General features: G+C 44.1%; 2 protein-coding genes across 3 annotated transcripts in view; one reads left to right on the top strand and one right to left on the bottom strand.

Moving 5' to 3' along the window:
- LOC120063075 (mevalonate kinase-like) overlaps positions 1–10,566 on the bottom strand; it is a 30,323-nt gene extending 19,757 nt beyond the window's left edge. Inside the window, exon 1 of the mRNA XM_039013208.1 lies at positions 10,205–10,566. Within this exon, the coding sequence (XP_038869136.1) occupies positions 10,205–10,282 (78 nt within the window). The 5' untranslated portion in view covers positions 10,283–10,566. The remainder of the gene's footprint in view (positions 1–10,204) is intronic.
- Positions 10,567–10,714: 148 nt separating this feature from the next.
- LOC120063074 (corrinoid adenosyltransferase-like) lies at positions 10,715–14,919 on the top strand. 2 transcript variants are annotated; one of them, XM_039013207.1, is made up of 9 exons: positions 10,715–10,869; positions 11,342–11,406; positions 11,492–11,585; positions 11,677–11,734; positions 11,824–11,896; positions 11,998–12,095; positions 13,945–14,009; positions 14,115–14,137; positions 14,259–14,919. In XM_039013207.1, exons 1-9 carry the CDS (start codon positions 10,763–10,765, stop codon positions 14,261–14,263), a joined length of 588 nt encoding a protein of 195 aa, XP_038869135.1. In that variant the 5' UTR covers positions 10,715–10,762; the 3' UTR covers positions 14,264–14,919. The 2 variants fall into 2 exon arrangements, with proteins under 2 accessions (XP_038869135.1, XP_038869134.1); XM_039013206.1 differs by having other exon boundaries at positions 14,115–14,174.
- Positions 14,920–16,954: the final 2,035 nt, after the last annotated feature.

The raw sequence follows: 16,954 nt of genomic DNA, 5'->3' as shown, positions 1-16,954 counted from the left end.
CATGCTGATTAAGTGTGCCTTGAATTCTAAATAAATCACTGACAGTGTCACCAGCAAAGCACCCCCACACCACCTCCTCCATGCTTCACGGTGGGAAATACACATGCGGAGTAGAGGTCGACCGATTAATCGGAATTGCCGATTAATCGGGGCCGATTTCAAGTTTTCGTAACAATCTGAAATCGGTATTTTTGGGCGCCGATTTGCCAAGTTTTATAATTTTTTTTACACCTTTATTTAATCTTTATTTAACTAGGCAAGTCAGTTAAGAACACATTCTTATTTTCCAATGACGGCCTAGGAAAAACGAGGCAGAACGACAGCTCGGGGGATCCAATCTTGCATTGATTACATTGCACTCCCCGAGGAGCCTGCCTGTTAGCGAATGCAGTAAGCTAAGGTAAGTTGCTAGCTAGCATTAAACTTCTCATAAAAAACAATCAATCAATGACTGTCATTGCTCCAATGTGTACTTAACCATAAACATCAATGCCTTTCTTAAAATCAATACACAAGTATATATTTTTAAACCTGCATATTTAGCTAAAACAAATCCAGGTTAGCAGGCAATATTAACCAGGTGAAATTGTGTCATTTCTCTTGCGTTCATTGCACGCAGAGTCAGGGTATATGCAACAGTTTGGGCCGCCTGGCTCTTTGCGAACTAATTTGCCAGAACTTTACGTAATTATGACAACATTGAAGGTTGTGCAATGTAACAGGAATATTTAGACTCATGGATGATGATTATTCCGTTAGATAAAATACGGAACGGAATAAACATTTTGTTTTCGAGGTGATAGTTTCCGGATTAGTCAAAGGTATATGGTTTAGAGAGAAATAGTCGACGCGTTATAATTCCTGTAATAACTTGCGGCTGAATTTGAAAGGGGTTCCTTCGTTATTTTACCGTTCATGTCTTCCATAGAGAATGTCTTGATCTACTTCAAATAAGGTCTGTGTTTCGTGCAGGCTTAAACCGCCTCGACGTTTTGATACCCGTGTCAATCTCACTAGGATAAGGTAACGTTTGTCAACATATTTTCATAAATCCACTCTACAATTTTTTTAATCTTCGCATATACACTGCTCAAAAAAATAAAGGGAACACTTAAACAACACAATGTAACTCCAAGTCAATCACACTTCTGTGAAATCAAACTGTCCACTTAGGAAGCAACACTGATTGACAATAAATTTCACATGCTGCTGTGCAAATGGAATAGACAAAAGGTGGAAATTATAGGCAATTAGCAAGACACCCCCAATAAAGGAATGGTTCTGCAGGTGGTGACCACAGACCACTTCTCAGTTCCTATGCTTCCTGGCTGATGTTTTGGTCACTTTTGAATGCTGGCGGTGCTTTCACTCTAGTGGTAGCATGAGACGGAGTCTACAACCCACACAAGTGGCTCAGGTAGTGCAGCTCATCCAGGATGGCACATCAATGCGAGCTGTGGCAAAAAGGTTTACTGTGTCTGTCAGCGTAGTGTCCAGAGCATGGAGGCGCTACCAGGAGACAGGCCAGTACATCAGGAGACGTGGAGGAGGCCGTAGGAGGGCAACAACCCAGCAGCAGGACCGCTACCTCCGCCTTTGTGCAAGGAGGAGCACTGCCAGAGCCCTGCAAAATGACCTCCAGCAGGCCACAAATGTGCATGTGTCAGCATATGGTCTCACAAGGGGTCTGAGGATCTCATTTCGGTACCTAATGGCAGTCAGGCTACCTCTGGCGAGCACATGGAGGGCTGTGCGGCCCCACAAAGAAATGCCACCCCACACCATGACTGACCCACCGCCAAACCGGTCATGCTGGAGGATGTTGCAGGCAGCAGAACGTTCTCCACGGCGTCTCCAGACTGTCACGTCTGTCACATGTGCTCAGTGTGAACCTGCTTTCATCTGTGAAGAGCACAGGGCGCCAGTGGCGAATTTGCCAATCTTGGTGTTCTCTGGTAAATGCCAAACGTCCTGCACGGTGTTGGGCTGTAAGCACAACCCCCACCTGTGGACGTCGGGCCCTCATACCACCCTCATGGAGTCTGTTTCTGACCGTTTGAGCAGACACATGCACATTTGTGGCCTGCTGGAGGTCATTTTGCAGGGCCCTGGCAGTGCACCTCCTTGCACAAAGGCAGAGGTAGCGGTCCTGCTGCTGGGTTGTTGCCCTCCTACGGCCTCCTCCACGTCTCCTGATGTACTGGCCTGTCTCCTGGTAGCGCCTCCATGCTCTGGACACTACGCTGACAGACACAGCAAACCTTTTTGCCACAGCTCGCATTGATGTGTCATCCTGGATGAACTGCACTACCTGAGCCACTTGTGTGGGTTGTAGACTCCGTCTCATGCTACCACTAGAGTGAAAGCACCGCCAGCATTCAAAAGTGACCAAAACATCAGCCAGGAAGCATAGGAACTGAGAAGTGGTCTGTGGTCACCACCTGCAGAATCACTCCTTTTTTGGGGGTGTCTTGCTAATTGCCTATAATTTCCACCTTTTGTCTATTCCATTTGCACAACAGCATGTGAAATTTATTGTCAATCAGTGTTGCTTCCTAAGAGGACGGTTTGATTTCACAGAAGTGTGATTGACTTGGAGTTACATTGTGTTGTTTAAGTGTTCCCTTAATTTTTTTGAGCAGTGTATTTAGCCAATATTGATCAGAGTTACCTTGTCCTATGGATATCTACACAGTTATAAAATTGGCACGGTGATGTAAGCCTACACGAAACACAGACCTTATTTTAAGTGAATCTAAAAATATCCTATGGAATAAAGGAAGGAACCGCTTTTCAGATTTTGCTAGGTGTCATGGGAATTATGACTCGCACTTTGGTTGTAAATTCTTACCATGCCCATTATTAAAATAGGATTTCCTGCATATAGAAATTAAAGTTTTTGTTTTCAACATTCATCACAGGTAACTTAAACTCTATTTTTATTCAAACAGTTGAGAGTATTTGTCTCCTAAGCAGACTCTTCAATATCATTGTCACTTCAGAGCTGTGTGCGTGTGTGTATTTATGTATTATATTAAGTTAAAATAAGTGTTCATTGTTCATTCAGTATTGTTGCAATTGTCATTATTACAAAAATGTGTGTGTATTTAAAAAACCTTTTTTTTATTTTTATAAATCGGCCGATTTAATCGGTATTGGCTTTTTTTGTCCTCCAATAATCGGTATCGGCATTGAAAAATCATAATCGGTCGACCTCTAATGCGGAGATCATCCGTTCACCTACTCTGCATCTCACAAAGACACAGCGGTTGAAAATGTCAAATTTCCACCAGTCTGATGATGTCCATTGCTCGTGTTTCTTGGCCAAAGCAAGTCTCTTCTTCTTATTGGTGTCCTTTAGTAGTGGTTTCTTTGCAGCAATTAAACCATGAAGGCCTGATTCACACAGTCTCCTCTGAACAGTTGATGTGCTTGTTACTTGAATTCTGTGAAGCATTTATTTGGACTGCAATCTGGCATACAGTTAACTCTAATGAATTTATCCTCTGCAGCAGAGGTAACTCTGGGTCTTCCTTTCCTGTGGCGGTCCTCATGAGAGCCAGTTTCATCATAGCGCTTGATGGTTTTTGCGAATGCACTTGAAGAAACTTTCAAAGTTGTTGACATTTTCCAGATTAAGACATGAAAGTCAGCCAAAGTAATGATGGACTGTCATTTCTCTGCTTATTTGAGCTGTTCTTGACATAATATGGACTTAGCCCTATTTGGTAAAAGACTATCTTCTGTATACCACCCCTACCTAACACAACTGATTGGAATTTCTTAATGCGTTTGAGACAATGAACTTAAGGCATACCTGTTAATTGAAATACATTCCAGGTGACTACCTCATGAAGCTGGTTTAGAGAATGCCAAGAGTGTGTAAAGTTGTCATCAAGGCAAAGGGTGCCTACTTTGAAAAATCTCCTAAAATATATTTAACACTATTGGTTACTATATAATTCCATGTTATTTCATAGTTTGTCTACACTAATATTCTACAATGTAGAAAATAGTAAAAATACATTTAAACCCTGGAATGAGTAGGTTTGTCCTAAATTTTGACTGGTACTGTACATATCCAAACCAGAAGCCATGGATTACAGGCATAATCTGCACCGAGCTAAAGGCTAGAGCGGCGGCTTTCAAGGAGCGGGACACTAGTCTGGACGCTTATAAGAAATCCCGCTATGCCCTCAGACGAACCATGAAACAGGCAAAGCGTCAATACAGGACTAAGATTGAATCATACTACACCGGCTCTGACGCTCGTCGGATGTGGCAGGGTTTACGGACTATGAAGGGAAACTCAGCCGCGAGCTGCCCAGTGATGCACGCTTACCTTTTATGCTCGCTTCAAGGCAAGCAACACTAAAGCACACATGAGAGCACCAGCTGTTCCGGATGACTGTGTGATCACGCTCGCTGTAGCCGATGTGAGCAAGACCTTTAAACAAGTCAACATTCACAAGGCCGTGGGGCCAGACGGATTACCAGGGCGTGTACTCAGTGCATGCGCGGACCAACTGGCTAGTGTCTTCACTGACGTTTTCAACCTCTCCCTGACCGAGTCTAATAACTACATGTTGCAAGCAGACCACCATAGTCCCTGTGCCAAATAATGCGAAGGTAACCTGCCTAAATGACTTCCGCCCCGTAGCACTGGGCTGGTCATGGCTCACATCAACACAATCATCCCGGAAACCTTAGACCCACTCCAATTCCCAACAGATCCACAGATGACGCAATCTCAATTGCACTCAACACTGACCTTTCCCACCTGGACAAAAGGAACACCTATGTGAGAATGCTGTTCATTGACTACAGCTCAGCGTTCAACACCATAGTGCCCACAAAGCTCCTCACTAAGCTAAGGACCCTGGGACTAAAAACCTCCCTCTGCAACTGGATCCCGGACTTCCTGACGGGCCGCCCCCATGTGTTAAGGGTAGGCAACAACACTTCTGCCACGCTGATCCTCAACACCGGGGCCCCTCAGGGGTGCATGCTTAGTCCCCTCCTGTACTCCCTGTTCACCCACGACTTCAGGGCCAAACACAACTCCAACACCATCCTTAAGTTTGCTGATGACAACAGTGGTAGGCCCGATCACCGACAACGATGAGACAGCCTATAGGTAGGAGGTCAGAGGCCTGGCATTGTGGTGCCAGGACAACAACCTCTCCCTCAATGTGAACAAGACAAAGGAGCTGATCGTGGACTACAGGAAAAGGAGGGCCGAACAGGCCCCCATTAACATCGACAGGGCTGTAGTGGAGCGGGTTGAGAGTTTCAAGTTCCTTGGTGTCCACATCACCCTCAGGAGATTGAAAAGATTTGCCATGGGTCCCCAGATCCTCAAAAAGTTCTACAGCTGCAGTATCGAGCGCATCCTGACCGGTCGAGAGCATCCTGACCGGTTGCGTCACCACCTGTTATGGTAACTGCCATCCAGGACCAATATACTAGGCGGTGTCAGAAAAAAGTATCCTAAACTAAATATAAGTGTTGATATTAGTTTGACAGGGGTCTTCAACATTCTTATGTTTATGTATTTAAAATACCTTAAAGACTTTCTGGTAGATGTTTTCTAAGAATCCTTTTCCAACTGTTTGACAAGAATGCCTTAATATTATATATATATATTTTTTTTAAATAACTCTTAGCTTTTATTTGACACCCACTTTGACATGCTCCTAGAAACTTCACGTTGGTGCTCATGGGTCCTTTTACATAGAGCCCGACCAATATATAGGTTCATCAATATTATCGGCTGATATTGGCTTTTTAGCGCTATATCGGTATTGGCCGATAATTCCACCAATGACCGATATTCAATTAATAGGAAGAAAAAGCTACACATTTTTTCCCGCGAAACTGCACATCACCATCTTCTATCTTTTGTGGCACCAATGTAAGGGTTTATGGCAGGTGAAACAGTGTTGCAGTAGTCTAGTGTGTGGTGCGGGAATAATGACAAGCGACCCTGGGGAGCTTTGCATTCACGTTGCCTTAAAGGGAACCGGACTAAGGAATTAAAGCGAACCGAACTCAGATGGTCTCCATTCGGTTCGCTTCAGGGGTTCTTTTGAGGGGTCTGAGTCCATTTGGAGTGTTCACACTGCACAAAAATGTAAGCAAACAGCACTGAGTTCACAAAAACTGTCAAAGGGACCAAGTGTGAAAACACCCTTAGGCTCAAATTGTGTTTGTTGATTCTTGCAAATAATTCTTCTTCACTGGCTAGCTGAGGGTTTCTCAACTCCGCGATGTAGTTACAACACATCAATGGAGTTGAGTGGTAGACAAGTGTGTGGACTGTATCTCCGACTACGTCGAGTCGGTGTCAGTCGATACTTCTAAAAATATTAATTCTACCTATGATTGTCCTCTGTAGCTGTGCGCCTTTGTTTGCTGAAATCTATATATTTTTTTATAAACCATTAATCAAATACAACCACCGACTGTTTCCCCATATCGACTGACAGCGACTCGATGTAGTCGGAGGTACACTCCGCCCACAGTCATTGCAACCCAACTGCAGCGAGATGTAGAGTAGAGCTCTTCACGAATCCCCCTGTATATGAATACCCGAGACCCAATCCTGGACCGGAGCGGATCCGGATCCAGAATTCTAAATAATTTCACAGGTCTGGGTTGGATTTGATATGATCGTCACGGGTCTAAGGTATGTGTAATTTTGACTGACTTGTCCGGCAGGATCCGAACGTGACTGCTGCAGTAGAGAGCAAGAGAGAAATGGTATCATTTATGCTGCTGCTCTTGCTTTTTACAAGATTGGAGCGTGTAGCTTGTTGTTGGCCAAGCCATGAGTCATCAAAGCGGCAATAGGCTATGGTCATAGAGCCTCGCTCCGTGTGTTGCAAAAGTTAGGAGATATCTAATCAATGGAAGATGGAATTAAATTGACGAAATTATAAGTTAAAGGAGAAGGATAAGCTACAATTACCAAGAGCCAACAGGTAGGCTGCTAGTTATTATTCTGAATGGAGTTATTTGTAACTCTAGGATTAGAAAGTGCATGCACTGCAGCCTCAGTTAGCCTACCTAGCTAACTTCTCACGGTTTGATCCAGTCAAGACAGATACTACGTAATCATACGGTGATAAATAATCTAGCTATGGCAGATATTAGCCTACTATAGCGCGAGTCGGCTTGGTTGGTTGCCGTCTCATCTCTCGCTTCCTCCCCCCCGTGTCACTCGCTCACAGTACGGCCCCTCCCTGCCTACTAGAGCGGCACCTCTCTCTCTCCCTCCATCCATCCTCTCCCTTTAATAAAAAATAAAACAATTCTGCTGCTTCCCTCACTCGAATCAGATCTGAACGGATCTGGATCCGACCAGGTCTAGTTGTCTTCAGGTCCATTTCGGAACGGGTCCAACTTAGAATTGTGATGAGGCATATCTGGGGAAGGGTATACAACAATATCTAGAGTGTTGAACATTTCCAAGAGCACAGTGTTCTGCATCATTGAGAAATTGAAAAAATATGTCACTACCCAGACTCTGCCTAGAGCTAGCCATCCAACCAAACTGAACAACCTGGCAAAAAGGACCTTGATCAGGGAGGTGACCAAGAACCCGACCACTCTGACAGAACTACAGAGTTCCTTGGCTGAGATGGGAGAACCTGATAGAAGGACAACAGTCTCTACAGCACTTCACCAATCTGGGCTTTATGGGAGAATGGCCAGATAGAAGTCACTCCTGAGAAAAAGGCATGACAGCACACCTAGAGTTTACAAAAAGGCATGTGAAAGACAGGGCATAAGGTAAAAGATATATACAATATACACTGCTCAAAAAAATAAAGGGAACACTTAACACAATGTAACTCCAAGTCAATCACACTTCTGTGAAATCAAACTGTCCACTTTGGAAGCAACACTGATTGACAATAAATTTCACATGCTGTTGTGCAAATGGAATAGACAAAAGGTGGAAATTATAGGCAATTAGCAAGACACCCCCAAAAAAGGAGTGATTCTGCAGGTGGTGACCACAGACCACTTCTCAGTTCCTATGCTTCCTGGCTGATGTTTTGGTCACTTTTGAATGCTGGCGGTGCTCTCACTCTAGTGGTAGCATGAGACGGAGTCTACAGCCCACACAAGTGGCTCAGGTAGTGCAGTTCATCCAGGATGGCACATCAATGCGAGCTGTGGCAAAAAGGTTTGCTGTGTCTGTCAGCGTAGTGTCCAGAGCATGGAGGCGCTACCAGGAGACAGGCCAGTACATCAGGAGACGTGGAGGAGGCCGTAGGAGGGCAACAACCCAGCAGCAGGACCGCTACCTCCGCCTTTGTGCAAGGAGGTGCACTGCCAGCGCCCTGCAAAATGACCTCCAGCAGGCCACAAATGTGCATGTGTCTGCTCAAACGGTCAGAAACAGACTCCATGAGGGTGGTATGAGGGCCCGACGTCCACAGGTGGGGGTTGTGCTTACAGCCCAACACCGTGCAGGACGTTTGGCATTTGCCAGAGAACACCAAGATTGGCAAATTCGCCACTGGCGCCCTGTGCTCTTCACAGATGAAAGCAGGTTCACACTGAGCACATGAGCACGTGACAGACGTGACAGAGTCTGGAGACGCCGTGGAGAACGTTCTGCTGCCTGCAACATCCTCCAGCATGACCGGTTTGGCGATGGGTCAGTCATGGTGTGGGGTGGCATTTCTTTGTGGGGCCGCACAGCCCTCCATGTGCTCGCCAGAGGTAGCCTGACTGCCATTAGGTACCGAGATGAGATCCTCAGACCCCTTGTGAGACCATATGCTGACACGTGCACATTTGTGGCCTGCTGGAGGTCATTTTGCAGGGCGCTGGCAGTGCACCTCCTTGCACAAAGGCGGAGGTAGCGGTCCTGCTGCTGGGTTGTTGCCCTCCTACGGCCTCCTCCACGTCTCCTGATGTACTGGCCTGTCTCCTGGTAGCGCCTCCATGCTCTGGACACTACGCTGACAGACACAGCAAACCTTTTTGCCACAGCTCGCATTGATGTGCCATCCTGGATGAACTGCACTACCTGAGCCACTTGTGTGGGCTGTAGACTCCGTCTCATGCTACCACTAGAGTGAGAGCACCGCCAGCATTCAAAAGTGACCAAAACATCAGCCAGGAAGCATAGGAACTGAGAAGTGGTCTGTGGTCACCACCTGCAGAATCACTCCTTTTTTGGGGGTGTCTTGCTAATTGCCTATAATTTCCACCTTTTGTCTATTCCATTTGCACAACAGCATGTGAAATTTATTGTCAATCAGTGTTGCTTCCAAAGTGGACAGTTTGATTTCACAGAAGTGTGATTGACTTGGAGTTACATTGTGTTGTTTAAGTGTTCCCTTTATTTTTTTGAGCAGTGTATATATGGAAGTATATATATATTTCCATATATACAAATATGGAAAATATTTACACAAGAAGCAACCTAATGTCAAACTCTTCAGTAATTTAGTCTGATGAGACAAATTTAACTCTGACCTGAATGCAAAGCCCATCTAATACCCTCCCTACCGTGAAGCACGGTGGTGGCAGCATTATGCTATGGGGATGCTTTTCTTTGTTAGGGACTGGGATAGGTAACAATGTCTGGAGCCAAATACAGGCAAATCCTTGGTGAGAAACTGCTTCTGAGTGCAAACGACCTTAGACTGGGGCAAATATGTACATTCCAACAGGGCAATGCCCCCAAGCACACAGCCAAAGCAAGGCTGGAATGGCTTCAGAACAAGAATGTGTAAATCCTTGAGAGGCCCAGCCAAAGCCCAGACTTGAATCTCACTGAAAATATGTGGAAATACTTGAAGATTGCTGTTTACGGCCACTCCCCATCTAACTTAAGAGGTTGAGAAAATGTGCAAGGAAGAATGGGAGAAAATCCCCATATCCAGATATGCAAAGCTTATACAGACATACTCAAGACGACTCAAAACTGTAACGTGCTTCTACAAAGTATTGACTCAGGGGTGTGAATACTTATTTAAATGAGATCTCTATTTCGTTCAATACATTTGCTAAAATGTCTAAACATGTTTTCACTTTGTCGTTATGGAGTATTGTGTGTAGATGGGGGAGAAATTATTTTGAATACATTTTGAATTCAGGCTGTAACACAAAGTGTGGAATAAGGCAGGCGCTAGCTAGGTGGTCCACTGATTATACTGAGCTCCAACGTTACTGTACTTACATTGCCATGCACGACAGCGTGTTCTCCGTGGAGGATAGCTTTCCCAGGTGCAGACATGATACATTCCTTGATTTGCATTCTGATAGCCGGCTACGTTTTGCTACAGCGCATTTGCTAAGTAAATTATTAGTTGTTAGCAAGGTAACTAGCTAGCTAGCCTCCAGACAATTCGCCAAGAAAACGTTCTCTAGCTATTATTAGTAATACCTCAACCACTCCGAATGATGAGGGGTCGTCTATACACAATCCCGATGTATTTTTTAAAATGGATAAAACGTCAGTATGAAGCTGTTGCCACTTAAATAGCTTGCTACCGGAATAATATTGGAAACATCATGCGACAGTGAACTGTCAACACAACGCACGCAGCCAACGGGCCATATCTCTGCTTCATGTCCAATCAGCGCTAGAGGTGAGATGTACAGATCTTTTGCTAGCCAATCAACATCCTACTCTCTCCCTCGTGCCATTGGTCGTGCGACAATATGTCCATCCCAGTCACATACGGATACCACCGATAAACAAGAGGCACAACGCGCGTTTTTATTTTATGTAAACATGGCTTCAATGATTACCAAACCATCTCACCTACGTTGTATCCTAACAAGTACTGGCAAATGTTTAGCTGTGAATTGGACAAAGACATCATTTGGATCAGAAAGAAGGTAGCTGTATGGACCATCGCTTCTTATACAAATATTTTATCTTGTTTGGTAGCTAGCTAGCTATGTGCCAAAGTTATTTGACACAGTTAGCTACACATCAGTGGAGGCTGATGGGAAGAGCTATAGGAGGACGGGTTCCATTAATGGACGGAATTGGATAAATGGAACGGAGTCAAACATGTGGTTTGCATATGTTTGATACCCTTAATTTATTCTATAACAGCCATTACAGTGAGCCTGACCTCCTATAGCTCCTCCCATCAGCCTCCTCTGCTACACATATAACGTTAGTACTAGTCACACAGGTAGTGCAAGAGAATGGGATAAGAAACGCACCTGAAATTGTTGTAGATGACGGCTAACTATGCTAGCCAATAATATTGTCCTTACAGACAGACAGCTGAAATGATCTTGCCTGTCACTGATAGCCAAGCTAGCATAAAGCTCTTGATTATATTTTTCTCCTGTAAAGTTATGTCTCCAAAACCGATGGAGAAAGCAGGATCCCCAAAATATACACTAAAACTGGTGATAAAGGTGAGTATGCAAGCAAGTCATTGCACATCATATGGTGATTTCAACAAGGAACGTTTTGTTTATCGTCTTCCTGTCATTGCCAAAGGTTTCTCTAGCACTTACACTGGAGAGAGAAGACCCAAGGAAGATCATGTGTTTGAAGCATTGGGAGCAACGGATGAGTTGTCATCAGCGATAGGGTAATGTGATTAATGTCCATTCCTTCTATTGGGTATTATGCTTGGTTCCCCCTTACTGAATTTATTCACCGTTTTGTGTTGTCTTCTACAGCTTGGCCAGAGAGTTTTGTATCGACAAAGGCCATACATTCACAGATCAGCTGGACAAGGTCTGAGTTGTAACTTTTTCAGTTCATTTTGGGAGAGTAATGATGAACGTTGTCTTTTACTCAATGTTTACCCTTCTAACCCCACACAGATTCAGTGTGTCTTACAAGATGTGGGATCCAACATTGCCACACCTCAGTCATCTGCACGAGAAATTCATATAAGTAAATGGCTTTGTGTAAATTATTTTGAAGAATCATTCCACACAGCTTACCCCAGTCAATGGTTTTATCATTGTCCTATGTTCTCTCACTCTTGCCAACAGAAAAAACAAAGTTCAGTTCCCAACCAGTGGCAGACCTTGAAAGCTGGATTGATGAGTTCACAGAGAAGCTTCCACCACTGACAAACTTCATATTACCTGTAAGCACTCACACACTGGATGAACCTTTTAGAAAACGGAAATGTTATTTATAATGTGACGTGGAATTGTGAGAGGCTTAGGGGTTCATATTCCAAATACATGAGCTAACAATACTTTCAAGGTAAAATAGCATTAGGCAGATGAGGTACTGTAATTGTATTTGTGAATCCATGTGTAAAGCAACTCAATGCATGTGTATGGACTTGTACTACAAGTGTATAAATGTACAAATGTATAAAAAAAAACAAATCACATTTACATAAGTATTCAGACCATTTAGTCAGTACTTTGTTGAAGCACCTTTGGCAGCTATTACAGCCTCGAGTCTTCTTCGGTGTGACGCTACAAGCTTCGCACACCGGGTATTTTGGGAGTTTATCCCATTCTTCTCTGCAGATCCTCTTAAGCTGCAGATCGGTGTGATGGGGAGCGTCGCTACACAACTATTTTCAGGTCTCCAGAGATGTTTCGATCGGGTTCAAGTCCGGGCTCTGGCTCGGCCACTCAAGAACATTAAGACTTGTCCCGAAGCCATTCCCGAGTTGTCTTGGCTGTGTGCTTAGGGTCGTTGTCCTGTTGCAAGGTGAACCTTCGCCCCAGTCTGAGCTCCCTGGAGCAGGTTTTCATCTGTACTTTGCTCCGTTCATATTTCCCTCGATCCTGACTAGTCTTCCAGTCCCTGTCACTGAAAAACAACCCCACAGTATGATGCTGCCACCACCATGCTTCACTGTAGGGATGATGCCAGGTTTCTTCCAGACGTGACATTTGGCATTCAGGCCAAAGAGTTCAAACTTGGTTTCGTCAGACCAGAGAATCTTGTTTCTCATGGTCTTAGTCCTTTAGGTGCCTTTGGGCAAATTCCAAGCTTGCTGTCATGTGCCTTTTGCTGAGGAGTGGCTTCCGTCTGGTCACTCTACCATAAAGGCCTAATTGGTGGAGTGTTGCATAGATGGTGGTCCTTCTGGAAGGTTCTCCCATCTCCACAGAGGAACTCTGGAGCTCGGTCAGGGTTTTTGGTCACCTCCCTGACCAAGGCCCTTCTCCCCCGATTGTTCAGTTTGACCGGGGGGCCAGCTCTAGGAAGAGTCTTGGTGGCTCCAAACTTCTTCGATTTTAAGAATGATTGAGGCCACTGTGTTCTTGGGGACCTTCAATGCTGCAGACATTTTTTGGTACCCTTCCCCAGATCTATGCCTCGACATAATCCTGTCTGAGTGCTACAGACAATTCCTTCAACCTCATAGCTTGGTTTTTGCTCTGACTTGCACTGTCAACTGTGGGACCTTATATAGACGTGTGTGCCTTTCCAAATCATGTTCAATCAATTGGGTTTACTACAGGTGGACTCCAAGTTATAGAAACATCAATGATGATTAATGGAAACAGGATGCACCTGAGCTCAAGTTTGAGTCTCATAGTGAAGGTTCTGAATACTTATGTAAATAAGGAATGTTTTTTTTATTGTAATACATTTGCAAAAATTTCAAAACCTGTTTTTGCTTCATCAGTATGGGTTATTTTGTGTAGATTGAGGAAAGAATTTCATACCTTTTAGAATAAGGCTGTAATGTAAATGTGTAAAAAGTCAAGGGGTCTGAATACTTTCCAAATGCACTGTAGTACAAGTCCATACACATGCATTGAGTTGCTTTACACATGGATTCACAAATCACAGTACCTCATCTGCCTAATGCTGTTTTACCTTGAAAGTATTGTCAAGGGGTCTGAATACTTTCTGAATGCACTGTATATATTGGTGTTATTCATAAGGTCCCTTTGTGGGTGAATACATTGTCTATGCATATTGGTTTGATGTGTTTTATCTGAACTTCTCTGTCCGGTTAGTCTGGAGGAAAGAGCAGTGCGGCCCTCCACATAGCACGGACAGTGTGTCGCCGAGCAGAACGCAGGTGAGTTCCAACGAATCATACGGTTGTTTAGACCCAACACTGTATAACATTGTGATCCTGAACAAAGCCCCAGAAACAGCCATAACACTTGTCTTATCTTTCCAGTGTTTCCCCTATTGTGCGGTCAGGTGAGGCCGATCCTGATGTTGCCAAATATTTGAACAGGTATAAATGTGCAGATGTATTATCATGCGTTTAAGGAAGTGGTGTACTCTTGTTGATAATCATTTACCTCGCGTCTTCCCATAGATTGAGCGACTACCTGTTCACAGTGGCCAGGTACACAGCCATGAAAGAAGGCAACGAGGAGACGATCTACAAGAGACCTGAGTGACACACGTCTACACGTGAAAGAACAAACCGGGGACCTTTGTGGAACAACCTTTGTTCTGCTTCTAGGTTGAATTAATCAAATCATCGGCATTGTTTTATGTGAAAGACAGTTCGATGGGTCCAAGTTTAAATACTGTATCTCGTGATGGAACTTTTCCTACATTTCAAATAAAGACTTGAATCCAAATTCGACTTCGCTAGAGGCAAAATCTAAATGTACTGACACTTTACTGTTAATGTCATGTGGTACACTTTTTAAATTGATGCAACAACCATTTTTGAACAGGATACTATAAAATTAAGTTTAAATTTGTAATGAAGCGCACAAGTTATAATCCTGTATTGTATATGAAGCACAGGTTGTATCACAAGAAGCTTTAAATACAATTTCTTTATCAAGTATTTCAAAGAACTTAATGACTAGTTTTATCACTTGGCATCAGAAAGTACACTTTTCTAATGAAAACAGATGAGACTCCATATTGAATGATCATAAACCTATGTACTTGTATAGCATTTCTACAAACGGGCTATCATCCGATACTGCAGTAAATAAATGTATTTTTTCATCACATTACCATTATCTTCTACATCTCAAATGTGAAGTGCTGAAGGTCATATTGGAGACATATTACAACTGGTCCTCAGAACTGTAGGTTCAGATATCCTCATTTCACACTGGGTTTTCCAACATCGTTTCAACAACTGTGGTGGATGTGTAACCAAGCAAGCGTAGTATAGCTCAGCCCGGTCCAGCTCAGTATTGTGAAAAGGGCTCCGTCTTCCAACACACACGGTCACTATCTGGCACCAGGCCTGGCTCTTCTGGGAAATGCTACTGGCCCAGGTCATAAGAGACAGATTGTGATCCTCATATGGTGGGTAATGCAAGTAGGTGATTGAGCAGGCATGATTTCCTGTGTGAGAAGGTATCAAAGCTGTATGGCCCATGATAGGTGCCAGTGGAGTAGGTTCCTGTCAAGTGGAGTTTTAAAAAAAGATGGGAGGATTATTGCACTCAACCCTAATTTGCTCCAGGGTCACCGTACTACTATGGCAGACCCTGTAAAACACATTTCATGTGTATGTGACAATATGTATGTATTTATTCATTTACTATGGTACTGCTTACCAGACCTTATTATGGAAGAGTAGATCAAAAGTCCAGGGTTGTGTTCAGTAGGGAGCAAATGTTTTGAAAAAAAGGGAGATACTACTTTTTTTTGTCCAATAACACATTTTGTTTTCTGCTACAAAAACATTCTGCCTTACTGAACATGACCCATGTCTCCGCACTGAGAAGAGATGAAGACCAGAGGCAGCGATCTGACCCAGACAATTCTAGAACCTACCTACTCCCCGAACAGGCAGGAACACCATCAGGCTCTGCAGAACCCTGTCATTGGAGCAGCGTATAGTATGTGTATAATCAGTGCCTTTTCTAGGAACAAGCCCCCCACTTAGTCAGTCAGGGTCTCAACTTACTGTTAGTTAAGATTAACCAGTTGAGCTGACAGCCATTTTACACTGTTTAGCTATGGGTTTAGTCATCAATCTAGCAAGACAGCAATACTTTATTAATGTCCTGTTTCCCCCCTAGAAAGCTATGACCTTTGTCTGAGAGAAAAAAACTCGCAACCCATATGATCTACTACACAATAAAATAATAAAACATAACCAATTTGATAAGATAAAACTGCCTCCACTATTCTGGGAAGGCTTTCCACTAGATGTTGGAACACTGCTGCAGGGACTTGCTTCCATTCCACCACAAGAGCATTAGTGAGGTCGGGCACTGAGGCCTGGCTCGCAGTCGGCGTTCTAATTCATCCCAAAGGTGTTCGATGGGATTGAGGTCAGGGCTCTGTGCAGGCCAGTCAATTCTTCCACACCGATCTCGACAAACCATTTCTGTATGGACCTCGCTTCGTGCACAGGGACATTGTCATGCTGTAACAGGAAAGAGCCTTCCCCAAACGGTTGCCAAAAAAATTGAAAGCACAGAATCGTGTAGAATGTAATTGTATGCTGTAGCGTTAAGATTTCCATTCACTGGAACTAAGGGGACTAGGCCGAACCATGAAAAACAGTCACAGACCATTATTCCTCCTCCACCAAACTTTAGTTGGCACTATGCATTCGGGCAGGTAGTGTTCTCCTGGCATCCGCTAAACCCAGATTCGTCCGTTGGACTGCCAGATGGTGAAATGTCAGTCATCACCCCAGTGAACATGTTTCCACTGCCGCAGAGTCCAAAGGCAGCAAGCGCATGGTGATCTTAGGCTTGTGTGCCGCTGCTCGGCCATAGAAACCCATTTCATGAGGCTCCCGATGAAGTTATTGGGCTGCCGTTGCTCGGTAGTGAATGTTGCAATGCAGGACAGACGATTTTTACACGCTTCAGCACTCGTCCGTCCCATTCTGTGAGCTTGTGTGGCCTACCACTTAGCGGCTGAACCGTTGTTTCTCCTAGATGTTGCCACTTTACAATAACAGCACTTACAGTTGACCGGGGCAGCTCTAGCAGGGAAAAAATATGACAAACTGACTTGTAAAGGTGGCATCCTATGACGGTGCCACGTTGAAAGTCAGAGCTTGGCCATTCTACTGCC

Source organism: Salvelinus namaycush, chromosome 18 (genome assembly GCF_016432855.1).
Source record: "Salvelinus namaycush isolate Seneca chromosome 18, SaNama_1.0, whole genome shotgun sequence".
NCBI lineage: Eukaryota > Metazoa > Chordata > Actinopteri > Salmoniformes > Salmonidae > Salvelinus > Salvelinus namaycush.
This window is presented reverse-complemented; position numbering and strand designations above follow the sequence as displayed.

Excerpts from the sequence above, each read along its gene's own strand:
- LOC120063074 (XM_039013206.1), top strand. The coding sequence starts at position 10,763 with ATGGCTTCAATGATTACCAAACCATCTCACCTACGTTGTATCCTAACA. Across the intron at positions 11,586-11,676 it reads GAGTTGTCATCAGCGATAGG|CTTGGCCAGAGAGTTTTGTA; the intron begins GTAATGTGATTA and ends TGTCTTCTACAG. Across the intron at positions 14,010-14,114 it reads TGTCGCCGAGCAGAACGCAG|TGTTTCCCCTATTGTGCGGT; the intron begins GTGAGTTCCAAC and ends TTATCTTTCCAG.